The 15,921-nt window shown below is 50.7% G+C and overlaps 4 protein-coding genes across 4 annotated transcripts; all 4 read right to left on the bottom strand.

Annotated features, from left to right (window-relative positions):
• Positions 1-418: 418 nt before the first annotated feature.
• Positions 419-2,080, bottom strand: AYO20_08251 (hypothetical protein; the record flags this gene model as incomplete). Its single annotated transcript, XM_022646531.1, has 1 exon — positions 419-2,080. The coding sequence occupies one exon, from the start codon at positions 2,078-2,080 to the stop codon at positions 419-421; it is 1,662 nt and encodes a 553-aa protein (XP_022497528.1).
• Positions 2,081-5,671: 3,591 nt separating this feature from the next.
• On the bottom strand, positions 5,672-7,067 carry AYO20_08252 (hypothetical protein; the record flags this gene model as incomplete). Its single annotated transcript, XM_022646532.1, has 3 exons — positions 5,672-6,624; positions 6,673-6,863; positions 6,943-7,067. The coding sequence occupies 3 exons, from the start codon at positions 7,065-7,067 to the stop codon at positions 5,672-5,674; spliced, it is 1,269 nt and encodes a 422-aa protein (XP_022497529.1).
• A 1,458-nt stretch (positions 7,068-8,525) lies between these two features.
• AYO20_08253 (hypothetical protein) lies at positions 8,526-10,500 on the bottom strand (the record flags this gene model as incomplete). Its single annotated transcript, XM_022646533.1, has 2 exons — positions 8,526-8,854; positions 8,901-10,500. The coding sequence occupies 2 exons, from the start codon at positions 10,498-10,500 to the stop codon at positions 8,526-8,528; spliced, it is 1,929 nt and encodes a 642-aa protein (XP_022497530.1).
• A 1,325-nt stretch (positions 10,501-11,825) lies between these two features.
• AYO20_08254 (hypothetical protein) lies at positions 11,826-15,697 on the bottom strand (the record flags this gene model as incomplete). The annotated part of the gene is made up of 4 exons (XM_022646534.1): positions 11,826-13,387; positions 13,440-14,889; positions 14,946-15,356; positions 15,410-15,697. 4 exons carry the CDS (start codon positions 15,695-15,697, stop codon positions 11,826-11,828), a joined length of 3,711 nt encoding a protein of 1,236 aa, XP_022497531.1.
• Positions 15,698-15,921: the final 224 nt, after the last annotated feature.

Consider the following 15,921-nt stretch of genomic DNA (forward strand, 5'->3'; position numbering starts at 1 on the left):
TTTGCAGGGGTAGGGGTTTCGGGATGGATACTCCATGGCTAGGGTGTTCATTAGCGTGAAGTGTGAATTGTCGATGCTGCTTCTGTGGACGCATCGTTGTTTGCCGGACATGGAGGACAAATTCCGAGACCAGCATGCGGCATCTGCTTGAGATGGCACGTTGAAGGAAATGTCGTCTCGATCTGGAAATAGCCTTGACAGGATTGTCGTGTCGAAACGAGATCCTGGCTTGGAACAGACGCGGGCTCGGAAGCTGCTGGAATTGTATCTTCCCTCACTTTGATATCGTTTGTTGAACAGCGGCCCGGAAGCGAGGGATCCTCCTGTATTCACTGAATGGCCCAGCTTTCGCAAGTTGGAAACTCTGTTGTGCTCAAAGTCCTCGATTTCAGGGTCCCAGTCGTCACTCCACCTTTTCTCAGCCATTGCCGTCCAGTCCATTGGCGATTTTGACAGATTTCCCTGGCTCTCCCTCCTCTAACAAGTCCTTGTCAATATTCTCTCCCAAGTCTCTTTCTTCAAGAAACTCCCGACCCCTCAATCTGTCAGGCAAATACTCTTGCTTTACCTTTCCGTCCACATAATCTGGATTATATTTGTACTCTTTTCCGTATCCCAATTCCTTCATCAACCGCGTCGGCGCGTTTCTCAAGTGGATCGGGACGGGCAGACCTGCAATTCCGGGCTCTTCCAGAGCGTGCATCGCATTCGCAAGTGCTCGATACGCCCTGGTCGACTTCGGGGCAAGACACAATGCCACAGTGACGTGGGCAAGGTTGATTCTCGCCTCGGGCATACCGATTTTCTCGCACGCTGTGTATGCTGCGGTTGCGAGTGGGAGCAACGAATTGTCAGCCAGTCCGACGTCCTCGCTTGCGATCACAATCATCCGTCTAGCAATGTACAGCGGATCTTCCCCTGACTGGAGCATGCGCGCGAGGTAGTATAATGCGGCGTTAGGATCGGAACCTCGCACCGATTTGTGGAATGCGGAGATGGTGTCGTAGTGCTGGTCACCGGCTCGATCGTAGACAAGGGTCTTTGTGAGCGATTGTTTCAGATCATCTAGAGTCATTTTTGGCCGCCGGGAGAGGTCCATGGCCAACTCAAGAAGGTTGAGGGCAGTGCGAGCATCACCGTCAGCAAAGGCAGCAAGGTACCTGATCAATTCGTCGTTCACGAGGTCCGTGGGATTGTAATTGTCGCGTTCCGCTTCCAGTGCCCGTTGAAGGATCTCGCAGATATTCTGGTCGGTGAGCTTCTGCAAGGTAAACGTCCGACATCTCGATAGAAGCGCGTTTTGCACCTTGAAACTGGGGTTCTCCGTCGTCGCACCGATCAGCGTGACATGTCCGGCCTCGACAGGACCGAGAAAGACATCCTGCTGGCTCTTGCTGAATCTGTGGATCTCGTCGCAGAATATGATTGTCTTGCGACCCGTGAGGGCCAGCTCACTTTTGGCTTCGGCGAAGATCTTCTTACACTCCGCCACCCCCGAAGACGTACTATTGATCTCCACGAAGCGAGAGCCCACCATTCCCGCGATAACTCGCGCAATGGTCGTCTTTCCTGTTCCTGCGGCACCCCAGAGAATCATGCTGGGCACACGATCTTGTTCAATTAAGCCCCGCAGCACGCCGTTAGGCCCCACGAGGTCCTGTCCGCACACCTCGTCGAGGGTCTTGGGGCGCATGCGTTCTGCCAGCGGCGCAGCCTTTTCGAAGGGGTTGTGTTTGGGCTTCTTGATTGGGGGGGCAGCTGCTTCGGCACCATTGTGAGATGGACCTGTCTCATCATTCTTGATCACGGTGTGTCCATTCGGCTGCTGCGTCAACGCAGCTTCAAAGGGTCGTTTCGGTGTCGCCGTCGACGGTCGAGGATCGCTCGGGGATGGAATGGGCTGAGAGGATGAAAAGAAGGAGAAAGCATCGCGTTTGCCGACGGGTGTCTTAAAGAACTTGCCCGGCGCAGGTGTGGATGTGTTGCTGTCATTCTCGATGTACTCGGTGCAGTTGGAATCAATGTGGTCATTGATCGTGGTTTGTTTGACAGATCTGCCGCAGATCGGGCATGCCACCATCATGGGTATGTCATACTTCAACGTATTACAATGCAGATATCAATGACCAAGTTGAGCGCAAGATGGGCCTGCAACGGTGGTGAAATAGCCTGCGATTGTAAATCATTGGGGTACTTAGTACTCGGCACATCGCGTTGCGCGCGTTCAGAGACCCCCACTCGTGACGAGGCTGTGCATCCCCTTTAAAAACGCCTACAAGCACAATCCATGATGGCGCGTCTTGCCCAATCCTGACGCTGGATAGGTTTAGTCGAGTAATCTATAACAAACTTCCATGAACATCGACCAGTGACAAATTGTCGACGGAAATGCTGACGTCGAGGAAGGCCAGTGATATTGATGATAGCCTATCAGAAGCAGCCGTTAATCCCGCCCGCGGATTCCTGTGGGATGTTTCACCACCTTTTTGGCCTATACTACTGTATCTTTACATTTGCACAATCTTCTAGTCTCCACCCCTGGATGCCGCGAACAGAGCATTACCATATTCTCCTCCTTAGGCGATGACTCCCCCTCTTCTCGCAGCCATGGTGTAATGCCGCTTGCAGGCTATTAAGCACCATGAACCCCATGAGATGTCAGGTTTAAGTACGAGGAGCTTCCTCTATGAAAACGATCCCGGTACTCTGTTTCTGAGGGTAGTGTCTTCGTAGGCTTGTGTAAATCGGTCTTCGAATTTACAGGCTATATTCGTTAGAGATTTAGGTTGAAATATGTTTCAACATGATCTCGCAGGGAAGAGAAGTTCAAATGGCCTCTGCTCATCAAAGTCTCTCCGATAAGTACTTAACTATAGTCAAGATGGCCATATTAGAGCGGACTAATAATATGGTAGCTTATCCTATGCCACTCGAGATGTAAGAGGACTAGATATCTACAATGTTCACAGCCTTTTTCGGGGTACGGCTAAATACATTCCAGATGAACTGTCAAAAAATGGATTACTACGGAGGTGTGTACCGAGCACTGGTATTCATAATTAGGCTATGGACAGTCAACTGTATTTTTGTTACGCTAGTAGTCGTTCTACAGTTCGGTCTGCTCGTTGTTCTGCAGCTTGGTCAAAGGTAGGAAAAGCGCTCTTCGAAGGTCATCCTCTTGATCGGACTTTGGCAGTTTACACAATCGGCGGTAAGATAGAACTAAAATCTTCGTATCTTCCTCGCCTAAAATAGTCAGACCTATCAAGGTCTGTACTAAGTAGTTGGGCTCAAGAATAACTGGAAGCTGGCCTTCTTTTGGGTTGGACAGAAACACACATCGTCCCTTTGTGTGCTGGAGAAACTTAGGGTTGTCGACTGATATGGTTGGTGCGTATTGATCCAAGCCTGTGAACTTAGCAAACCTGGCCTATGCGCGAAGTTCTTGACGCATTTCATCGTCTGAATCACTTTCCAATTATTGTACCGTGCGACTGAAGATGGATGTCGAGCGCCAAAGTTCCAGGAAAAGTCGCTTCGCACTGCGGGACTTCGCAATGCCGGTTTTCGTGTATGGTGCGATGAGGGTGCCACACTCCGGGCAGGAATTCTCGGCTGACTGAAATGCGCTTTTCCTGCCTCTGGTCCAGAATGCGGCCTGTGGGATGTCACGCGCAGGGGGTCACTTTCTTGATATCGTGCGCGTGAATAGAGGGCGAATGCCCTGGATGCTCGAGTTGGTTCTTCCTGTCGTCCGTGCTCCCGAAGGATATGAGAGCGGACTTTATCTTTCGCTTCATCAATGTAGCCACAATCCTTGCAGCCGAAGCCTGTTTTCATGATATGCCGCGTCTCGCAATGTTGGGGAAGGTTATTTAAAACAAATCTCTCCTTGCAGCCATCCCAGGGGCAAGGCACATACGGAGGCATCGTGGATTGACCGATTTGATTCGACCTGGGCTTTGAAATTCTCGGTTCATGCAACAATCGAAAAGGGGTCAAATGTTCGCAAGTGTTTGTGCGCATCCAACCTCCTACGGTCACTGTACCATTCACTGCCTAGTTAGATTCACTGTCCCAGGCAGTTGCCTTCTTATGTGACCGCCGAGCGTACAGGTAAGGCTGCGGAGCCTCTGTTGCTCAGTCCTAGCTTCTTCCTTAAATATCATCATTCTTATCAGACTTGCCAGATTCTAATGATTATGAGGCTAAGGCGTAACTTGCAGCTCTCGTCAACTAGATGTACCTTACAGCAGTGGTCGCATTTGTTATTTGCTTGGGACTTCTTGCCGCTGCCGTTGACGTCAGTCATGCCGCCAGATTCTTTCCCAGCCACCTTGGCCTTGAGGGTCTCACCCGCGTGCGGTGGTCACGTAAAGGGATACCGTAGTCTAATACGATCACAAATTGAGTTTGTGATCCTCATGCATTGTAGAGGGTGGAGACTATTGTAGAAAACAAGCACTACGAGGCATTGATGAAAGATGCTGGCACCTGACAAGATCAAAAAAGAACGATGGGGTTTGTCCTGAGGCTTGTCATCATCGACCAGAATGGAGATCGAACTTCAAACAAAACGTCAAAAAATTGAAAACCTCCCCCGGGTGGGCTCGAACCACCAACCTCCTGATTAACAGTCAGACGCGCTAGCCAATCTAGTACTTTGTTAGTGAAAACGTTTGCGAGCGGGTTGTGCAAGAAACAACGTACTGCGCCACAGGGGAATGCTCCCTTGCAATTGTTGGTGAAGACTCTGAGATAAATGTATATATTCTTAGCTCTAGAAGTTTACGCTTCCGGGCTTCCAGGCTTCAATCTTGGCATACTATTACCTAATGTAGTGCCAGCATAATGATCCGACATCTCTAGAATACGCATGTGGATGTTCTCCAATCCAAATTTTCGTCCTGCGTAAATGCCTTCGTCGACATCTTTCCGTACTCTACGATACATTCTTTGTTTAAGCATATTCTAACAGGCTTCTCTGGTGTAAAAGATCAGGCGATTACAGAAGATGAGCTGGGCAGTCGTTAATTGGGTGGGCTACGTCGAAGCTGCTTTACTTTCAAAAGAAGTCGCGAAATCCCCCCCGCCATTGTGGCTGTGCTTACTTGACAGTCGAGGCTCGGGCGAAGTGCGTGGCTCAAACGCTCTCATTTCGCCGTCGCGTTGTGGCGTCCGAAAATTGTGCATGGGCGCCTTGGAGTCATATTTTGGGGCCCAATCGTGCCTGCTGCTGCCTAGGAGCGGTTTTCAACAATGTGTGACTGAGGCTGCTACGTTTGACGACTTCTCGATTATTTCACCCTGTACCTGTCCTTCGGCCAGTGTTAGCTTGCGTTAACTCCTTGACATGCCGCCGCAGCCTGAGGATTAAACAAATGAGACCCAATAGGGATGTAAATGGGAAGAATCGATATAAGAGCTCGAGGAAGAAGACGATAATATACTGATATACGTAAAATAGAATTGGCTGAGAAAGGAATTTTTCGAGTATCTGAAAAATGAGATACCTATTATTGAGGTAGTCGTAGCTCGTTAGCGGGAGAGTAACGCGGCGGAGGATAAGTCAGCGAAAAGGTCGTGGGCGTCGACGGTTCGGGGACATTATATATATAATACTTATATGTATAGCTCCAACTTGGCAAAGCTTCTATAAAAGAGTTTGATCTTAGGCCATATACTTTTTCAGACCCCTCAGTCGGTCCTTTGCGTCTTCCAAGACATCATCGTTCTTACAAACGGCGAATCTCATCCAATCCTCCGCCAAATGTGCCCTTTCGTCCGTGTAGAACTCACTCGGCGGAATCGCGGCAACCCCCAACTCCATGATCAAAAACCAGGACATCTTGAAATCTCGTGGGCGGTCTTTGACATGGTCCGGGAACTTGTAGCCCTCGGGAAGGTTGACCTTTGACAGGTTTGCGAGCACAAAGTAGCCACCCTCAGGAACTGAGTAGGGAATGCCCAGTTCATCGAAGATCTGGCAGAAGCGGTCCATTTTGCCTTTCATCTCTGTAATTTGTTGGTCCCAGAACCCCACTTTGTCTGCCTGTTCGAACCCGATTGCCGCTGCTTCTTGTAAAGGTGAAACACTCGAGTAGCAGATTCTCGTATGTGCTGCGGCCACGTATTTGATCAGCTCTGGAGGGCCGATTAGATAGCCTACGCGCCAGCCGGTCGCGTAGAAATTCTTCCCGGCGGACCCCACGGTGATGGTTATTTTGGCGAGCTCGGGAGAGAGTGTAGCTATTCTTGTGAAGGGAACATAGTATAAACGGTCATACACCTCGTCCGACAGGATGATGACTTTATGTTTCAAGCACAGGTCGCCAATTTTCGTCAGCTCTTCCTTATTCAAAACTTTCCCGACTGGGTTGTGAGGCGAGTTTAACACAATCATCTTTGTCTTGGAGTTAAATGCCTTCTCCAGCTCGTCAAAGTCGATGGTCCAGTTCGCCGCGGAGGATGTTCGTTCCGCGCCGTCTGCGGGTGGGTGCATGGGGACATATCTTATTGTTCCGCCAGGCATCTCAATATTACTGAGATACTGGTCGAAGAAGGGTTCGAATATGATCACTTCGTCGCCTGGTTCAATAAACCCCATGAACGCACTCAACATGCCTGCAGCCGTTCAGTATTGGTTCATCCTGGATTCTCCATGACTCCTACCTTCATTGGCCCCCGTTGTAATGGTGACTTCGGTTTCTGGATCCAACTTTCGTCCAAAATAGGGAGAGTATGCATCGGCGAGGGCCTTTTTTAACCTCGGCCGGCCTTTGGTAGGGGAATATTGATTGCACTCTACTCGGTCAAGCGCACTCTTCGCAGCGTCGATGATGAATTGGGGAGGATTGTAGCCACTGTTGACCAGGTATTAGTCCTCGAGCCTTCCACAATGGGGACGAGCAGTCATGTCGGTGCGTGTGCCTGCATACTCACAAAAACCCTTGGCCCATGTTCACAATCGGCTGCACGGGAGACGCTGCGGCGGCCTCGTTAACGATAGACCAAACATCCTGCCTCTGCCCCGCGACGCGCTTTGCGGGCGCAAACTTGGCGTCCATTCCGGGCGAGGATGAGAAAGTGCAGCGAGAAATGCGGGTATGGCTCGAATACGTTGGACTGCCTCTGTTAGCGAGCGGTAGCTCTACTCGAAACACTTGACGAGAGGCGGATCGGACTGCTGCGGTGGTCGTTGCGAAGTTGAAGTTCATGAGTCCTGAACACCACAAGAACCTAGATCAAGAAGAAAATCGGGGAAGTGCGACTTGGGAGGATAAAAAGCCATATACTGAGTACCTAGAGAGTGTGTGAAGGGCAGCTGGGTTGACCAGTAAGAGGGGCAGGAAATGATTGCGAGATCGGGAGAAGCAATGTCGCTCTCCATAACCAACTGGCTACCACCCAACCACCCAACGGATGTCTAACCATAATCTCACTTTTCGCCGTTCTGTACTCGGTATTACTTTGATCAGGCTTTGATTGCCAACACGGCCTCGTTTTCTTCGGCCAGACTGGTTCCTCTGCGCATCGAGCGTAGAGATTGTCCTGACACATCAACTGGTAACTTCACCAACAGAGATATCCGATGCTCAAAATGCGGTACCCTCGAAAACTTGCGTTCGGTATATGCCCGCTTCTGTCCCACGGGGTTCCCACCCGGTGTCCACCAGGCCACTAGCTACGGACCCCTGCCGAGCATGCAATAGTGAGGATCTCGTATACAGTATACAATTCAATCACATAATGGAATAAGCACACCTCAAAGGCCGTGGCTCGAGCTCAACAAGAAAGACTCGAGATGGTTGGTAATTTATCATTCATTTCGATTCAGTTCGTCAAGGAGGTCATGTCAAGTGAAACCCCGATACCCAAGAACTTTTGACGCCATATAAAATATGCAGTGAGTTCACCGGTCCGTTCTAACACCCGATCTATACAGGCATAGATATCCCTTTGTCCAGTACAAGGCTGTATATCACTCGCCTCTTTCTGTCTGTACAGTTTTGTCGCCACGTACCTCCTTTATGCGTACCTCGCACTTTCCCCTCGCTGGGGATAGCCATCCCAACCACCGTACGCAGGCGGTGGTTGAGGAGGGTACCAGCCATGTGGCGAGGTCATTTGTACAGGCGACGGTTCCCATCCGCCGCCATATCCACGGTCTCTCATCTGTGGGGGAATTTGAGGTCCCTCCCAGCCGCCACGTTGTGCCCCTTGAACTCCACCTCTATTTTGGCGTTGCCCAGGGACAATGCCATTCAATTTCTTTCCCCTTGGTCGTCTGCATGCCCTGATGCAGCATCCCAGTATAGCGAGGAGTATGAGGCCTCCAATTGCGCTGGATAAAGCAATCACCAGAGTTTTGTTGTCATCAATCCACGACTTGACTTCGCCCCCAATGGAGCTGCCCCTGCAAACACCATTCTCGCATCGACCACCACCACCGCACGGGGTACCATCGAGAAAGTTTTGTTGCATGCTGTAACAGACGTTTCGTCCAAAGTCTGGACTAGCACAACTCAAACTGCAGGTTTGGCTGTTGCAAGCATAGGTGTCATTGTCGCTCGTGTAGCTACCCATGAGAGTCTTGCACTGGAGGTCTCGACTCGTGCACTGGCCACTGGCACATTCAAGCCCGCTGCCGCAGTCAGTCCCGTCGGGTGCAGTGGTATCTGTAGGGCATGTTCCATTAGTGCCAGAGCATGTCTCGGCAGGATCACATTGGCCAGTGCTAGCTCGGCAGACAGTCCCAACAGAAGCGAACTGGCAAGTCGTCGTACAACAGCCCTCGTTGCTGGGATCGCAAACTGCGCCTGTATTGAATTTGCAAGTTGTGGGGTTGCAGCAGCTGTTCCCAGCACAAGATTCAGTGCCACCACAATCACAGTCTTCACCTTCCTCGACAATACCATTTCCGCACTGGTTGCCGCTAATGGTAACGACACCTTTGTTGTCAGTAAGACACTGCGACTGGACGGAGTTGCGGCCTAAGGCGCTGCAAATATTCCCGACGGAGCAGGGCGAGAATTTACTAATGTCTGGTGAAGAGAAGGGATTCATCATGTATTGAGCATTAGCATCGCAAGTGCTGGAGGACAGCGGGCAGCATTGGCCGGAGTTGACAACGTTAGAATCGCCGCAAGTGCTGGAATCACAATCGTGGACGGCTCCAAAAGTATGTCCGCTTTCGTGAGCAAATACTTGCCACTCACTCGATGTTTTCGCGATGACATTTGCGCCAGTGACACTCTGAGAGTTGCCGCTGGTGTCTTGCTGTGAAGTGGAACCGTGATTACACAATTGTCCAAGCCAGGCCAGGCCGACTTCAGCTCCAGTGTTACAGGTGGTGAAGAGAGACCAGTAAGCATTGTCGTCGCCTCGTTGACCACGCCATGAAGAGAAGAGGTTGAGCCGTTGTGTAATATCGGTGCTGCTTGAGCAACCTACATTCCACGCCGTCTGAGTGCTTGGTGTCCCTGGACATTCGCCGTCGGAAACAGTCAGATTGCGGAGACCGAGAGTGATGTTGAAAGTAGATTGGTACAACTCAGAGGCAGTATTGACCAAGCTAATAACGTTTTGTCGCAGGGTGTCGGTTGAGTTGAAGCTCGCGGTATATGTACAATCGGTAGCGACGCCGACCAAGGCGACTTTGCGAGTGGTTGGACAGCCTGCGGTACTCCCGATGGTAGAAGCCAGATTGACTCCAGCTGAATTGCCTGAGCCCACTCCGCCGCCATCGATGTTGCTCTGACGTTTTTCAAACATATTGGCAATGGACATGGCGCCCATGTCTCCCCAGAAGCCATCGTCACGTTTGAGCATCAAGTCGCGGTAGATGGGATGGTCTGGATGAGTATTGAACTCCAACTTGTCAGAAGCACAGGTCAGGCCCGCGCTCCGTTTCAGTTCCGTATGAGACTGTCGACTGACATCCGAATCACGCCAGACAGCCATATACTCATCTTCATCTTCTTCCAGTTCGGGATCAAGCTCGTGCTTGGTGGCCATGTAGTTTGACTTCAATTGGACATTGTGGTGGTTACCCATGACAGTGAAAGCACCCTCAAAGAGAGGCTTGACGCCATCGCGCCTGATAGCAATTCGAGCCCAGCCGACATGTCGGTTTACTCCGTCGTCGTTAACCAGAAAAGCCTTACCCTGGTAAATCTTGTGTTCCTCACGCTGCATTTTCTCAACGTGTCTGATTTTGCCATATTTGTCGATATATTCAATGTAAGAGTCTTCGTGAATTATGTCATGGTTCGGCTCCAGGCTCAGTCGAACATGCTCTGTGTTCTGATGTAGGTCGAAAGTCAAGTCGAAGCTGGATGTACAGTGCACCCTTTGTGATGGTGTTTGTATTCGAGGGTTTTCAATTAACGATAGGTAGTTTAAAGGATTCCGTGATCGAGAGTGTGCATCGGCCGTGCTCGCAAACAACAGCAACAGACATGATGCAACGCCCGTGGCGAGATTTTGAAGAAGGCGCATGTTGCGCTTACGGAAAATTAGAGGGAAGGCTGAGGGCGAGGGTGCGTAGGTTGCGGAGAGTGTTTAGATTGCTCTGGATTCAGTTTGCATTGAGATGGCAATCCAGGCTTCCAAAAGGAAACGTTATACAGCAATTGTCCGAACGGAGAGTAAGTCGGTCGGGTCAGTCAGCAGAGAAATCCCTCTTACTGCGTGGTTGTTGTGAGCAGGTCGGGGTGGATGTGTCGACGGCGCAGGCTGAACTGCCTCGAGATGTAATTATGCTAGCGAGGGGCAGGAGGGACTGAAGATGGCCTGTGTACTGTACACAGAAGTTAAGGTGGAACGATAGATGTATGTAGATCAAGAAGAACGAATGTAGTTGTCGTATGCCCAGACGGGCAGTGCGGACGAAGGTGCAGTGGTAATGATAATGGGATGGGCGCTGCGAGTAACGGCAGAGAAGTGCAACAAGCAGGATGAGGAGGAAACCCGCCGCCTTGCAGCGGGTTGCGGGCTGGGTACGAGTAAAGTCGGTGGGCGCAGCCACCCAAATGATCGGGATCCGGAAAGGCGCCCTGGCGCCCTACCCACCTTTCCCAGCATGACGAGTCGCCAAGGAACCACTAAAGCAATCATTGCCACGCTCAGCAAAACTCCGACCGCTAAACACCCGCAGTCAGTCAAGATTCACTCCAGAAGAAGATCTACACACCAAACAGAGTTCGTTGGTTCTCTATCCCATCTGGGACAATATCTGTTCCCGTTCAAGTCAACACTGACCTCGAGTGTGCCCAATCTATCAATATATGTACCGAGACACAATTCCGCTGTTATCCAACCCGATTTGAGGAATAACCACGGCATCAACAACTAGAAAGAGGTGGTCATATGAGGTAACCCAAGGACTGCGAGGAAAGCCGTTACTCGTAAACACCGATCCTGCGACTCAGCCACTACCAACACCCAAGTGCTTAGCAGTTGGAAGGGGTTCCATTGCCAAGCTCACAAGTTACAGGCGAGCGACTACTAGACCACAATGTCCGCACACTACGAGGTACAAGTACAAGTATCTCGGATATCGGCAGATCCGTTCTGCCCCTGGGTGCCAACGTCTCCCCAAACGCCTCTGAGACAACACTAGATACCCACAATATGAATAGGGACGTGTAATCAACGTTGGATTCTGCCAAGCTCCGATTACTCTGACACTTGCGAATGGCGCCGTAATGTGTCGAAGTTTTGCCTTTCAGCTTTCTAATCGCCCAATACCTATTCCTATTTTCTTCCTGGTACACTTGTTTACTCGAACAAGACAAAACATAACTCATCGGCCTGTATCTTGTTCAAGCCTCGGTCTCGACACCAGGCTCTCTTCCACCGAGCCCTCCTGTGAATCGTTTCTTGATCTTGCTCATTCCAATCTTGGCTTCATCTTTGGCAAACTTGACGTTTCTCGCCGGTGTCCATTGCGACAACCCTCGATGCTTACGTTCCTCCGCTCGTTTTCCGGTCTTCTTCTCGAAACCGCTATCTCTCTTCTGCACAGGTTGGACTGAGTTCGTCGATGTCTCGGTCATGGTTGTATAGCCGGTCTCACCTGTTGCTGTGGTATCAGCACTGGGCCGCCCATTCATACCTTCAGCATGGCCATTTAGGCCATCAACGTCCTTCGGGTCCTTCTGGAATGCTCCTTCCGGAGCATTGGTGGCATCAGTGATGCCCAAGTCTGACGAGTCATCATCAATAGGCTCGTCGTCGTCATCATCATTATCTGACGGGTTATATGGATCATGGGGAGGTTCGTCAGTACCGGGCTCGGCAATCTTTTCATGCTTTTTATTGGTGTAAGCCCTGGGATCATGACTGAATGCCCCAGACCAGTCTTCGCCAGTCTTGCTGAGCCATATGCGTTTCTCTTTCTCCGACACTTCTTGGTGGAGAATATCACGGCCCTCTTTCAGGGAAGCCTCGTGCAGTTCTTGGATATTTTCTGGCACCTCGCCTTGGACAACTCGCTCGCGCACACCTTCGGTCAAGCATGCCTCGAACGTTTCATAAGTCTCCCGACTATTGTTGTCCACGATGAAGTCTCGGTGCGACTCATCCATGCCAGCCTTGAAGCGGCCTCGGAACTGGAGTCGGCCAACTTCCTTCAGATCTTCTAATCCTTTATCCATAAATGCTTTGGCATTCTCTTCGGTGATGTAGTTTTGAACGAGTCGGTTGCCATTCTTGGTCGTCCAAATGGGAATGTCGATTGGTGTTTCTTCGTTGTCAATCAAATTCTGAAGCCAGATACAAGCGTACGCCGCTGCTCCACGTTTGCCTGTCACGTGGAATTCAAAGATGACCGGAGATCGATATCGGTACTTGACAGGTAGACGGATGTGGTTGTTGTTCTCACTGGAGACATCAAAGTAGATGCCATCACCACCTTCATTACTGTTGCATTGTGTTCGGGGGATTTTGCCAACGCTACCACCTGTGCGGAGTTTCAGCTTTGAATTGGCCTTCCAACCTGTGGCCACGATTCTGTCCGAAATGAATTCAAAGGTGCCAACATCCCAGCCTAGCATATTAGGAGGGAGTCGAGTTTCAACACTTCGGAAAAGCAACGAAACCCTGATTCTGCCAAACCCAATGCCACCGTCAAGAGGATACCATCTGGTCACTTGAGAACTCGTGGTGAGTATATCTGATAGGCGAAGGGGCACAACACCCAAGATAGGGTCGTGCTCGCGATTCCGCTGATCACGCACAGTGATTGTGACTATTCCGGACCTCCAGTCTCGCATAAAGCGTTCGGTGCCGGCGTTGAAGATGGGTTTGCTGCTGACGGCTTTGGCTCGTGTGCGGTACACCAGCGTATCATTGAACAGGATTGTACAGTAAGAAGTTGGGAGTTCTGTTTCATTGGTCAGTACGCAAAAGGGAGCAACCAAAATCTTGGGACTTACTGATCGACTCTTCGTCGGTGCCCTCCCCATAGGGCTTGGCTGGCTCAAACTCTTTACCCTTTCTATTGCCATCACTGCCCTTGATGTTCTCGAGTTCGAGGCTGACAATTTGGTGAATGATAACACTGCAGATACCACTAGGCCACAACGGGTCAGGGGGAGTATGTGCCACAGCATCTGCGTCTTCAGAGTCAATAACACCTTTCTCATCTTGGAGCTTCTCGTCGTTCTTAAGCTCGTCCGGTAGGTTTTTGTCTTTGCCATCGGTACGAAGAGCAGGTCGAAATTTGGGTTTGCCAAAGTAGCCCACTTCCCAATGCAGCTCACCCGGCATCTCGCTGCCCTGGTGGGTGCCAGCGAGTTTTGAGATTTGAGGATACATTTTGCCCGGATGTTGAATCATTTTCTGCATTGACAGCTCAACCTTTCCAACTATATCGTCCGCAGAGTTGCGGTCGGAGTCCCACAGCTCCACGCTGAGTTGTTCGTCGGCTTTGATGAGCTCAGGTGTGACAAGAAGAGCTGCGGTTTCTTCCCAAACGGGGTTGAGGTCGTCTGTGATGACACGAGTGCAGTACATTGGCTTTCCATATTTGGAGAAGGATAGGTTGATGTAAGGATCGCTTCCTCCATATTTGCTTCCTCGACGATCTTGCTTGCTGAGGCCGATGGCACGATGGATGCGGACCCACATGACACCCATGGCCTGTGTATCTTTGGTGATGTCGTCTCCTTGCAGCATGGATTTCAGGTCGAGCTGCATTGATTTGGGAGCCACATACATGCTTGCCGCTGCGCCGATCGCATAGTTGACGAAGTTTGATATCAACGGCAGATTGAGGATATTAACCCCCTTCTGCACCATGGGAATGCAGCCGGCTTGAACATGAGGAACTCCCATCAGGGTGAAGGTGAGACTCTTTGCAAAAGGTGGTTCGGGGGTCATCTGCAGCCGCAAGCGGACGGTTCCAACAAGCTCTTGAAGTTCAACGAAAATAGGAAGTGGCACGCCGATGAGCCCTTTGATTCCGAGATAGAAGACAAGGTTCATGTGCATGTTTCTGGCCCTCGAAGCAGCAGACGCACGATTACCAGCGGGTTTGGCGTGATACGCAAAGGCAATCTCGAGATTATAATAATCACCACCTTCTTCGTCTGCTGCCGCCTCCTGAGGGTCTTTGGTCTTCTTGTTCTCTTCATGAATGCTCTTCTTAAGCTCGTGCATTTTGGAGTCAGGTAAAGCGCGCAGACTGAGAATTCGGATTGGGTTACTTCCTTGATCGATTTCGGCCACTCTGACATTGTTGATGACACCCGGGACAGATGCTTGCATGACATCTTCTAGGGTGTCTGCCACAGCGGCAAACATATCCGGGTTGATCAAGCCCCAAACGACGCCCAGAAATGTGTTCATCCATTCGACTGATTCAGGGAGGAGGTTGGCCACAGCCTATTCGATGTAAGCCTCAGGCCATGTCTGGCCACTGAGTGGATGCGAAGACTCACCGTTTCTCCTCTGCTCTGTTCACTGCTCCATTCCACCTCACGGCCACTTCGTACCACCTCTTTCATCCACAACCAGACGGCAGAAGCGAGGCACATGCCCAATGGAATCAGACCCTTAAGAGAGCCGCCGAACATTTTCCCGAAAACGATAATGGATATGAGGATGGCAATGCATAATCCACCAGCCCGATTTTCGAGAAGCTCGAACATCGGCTCATAACTGACTGAAGGGGTCGGGTGGAACAGAATGTTGGTCTTTTCTCCATGAATGGGGACGTCAGAAGTGCTGCCCTCGGCAACCGGGTCTGGAGGAGCAGTGATGTCTTGCTTTTCCTTGTACTCTGGGTTCTTCTGCGAAGGATCCGTCGCTACTGTAGTAGGTCGGCCCAGGTTGGCATTTGGCACTGATAGCTAGTCTAAGGTCAGTCGAGAACCCGCCAGATTGGAGGGAGTTTCACTCATACCTTGGGGTTATCGGCCCTTTCCATATACTCCTTCCCGACATCGGCAATGACCACCTGGTTGCCAGTGACCGGATCCGTTACTGTTTTGCCGCCTTTCTTCTGTTGTTCATTCTTGTGCGGAGTGACTTCAGCCGAATACTTTTGAGCCTCTCCAGCAAGCTTCTGTGCATCGATAGCCTTGTCTCTTTCGGACTTGTCTTTGTCAAGATGTGCAACAAACTCCTTGATGTTAGGGATTCGATTTGTGCCACTCCAGGGCTTTCCCGACTTCTGCTGTTGAGCCTCCATAGTCACCTCCTAAGGGGAAGAGGGCGAGGCCCTAATTGACAGAGTGGTTGTGCCTGAGGCCAAGGATATCGAAGGAATAGAGCGAGAACAGCAGACGTGCAACAGATTAAGCGGCAAGCTCCCGACGACGAGGAAAGGAGTGTGAGAGGAAGAGAGGGAAGCAGACAAAGGGAAACTATGAGAGGAGAATGGTGAGCAGTTTAGCATGGAAGAGACTGCTCCCT

Source organism: Fonsecaea nubica, assembly GCF_001646965.1.
Source record: "Fonsecaea nubica strain CBS 269.64 chromosome Unknown Scaff63, whole genome shotgun sequence".
NCBI classification, from domain to species: domain Eukaryota; kingdom Fungi; phylum Ascomycota; class Eurotiomycetes; order Chaetothyriales; family Herpotrichiellaceae; genus Fonsecaea; species Fonsecaea nubica.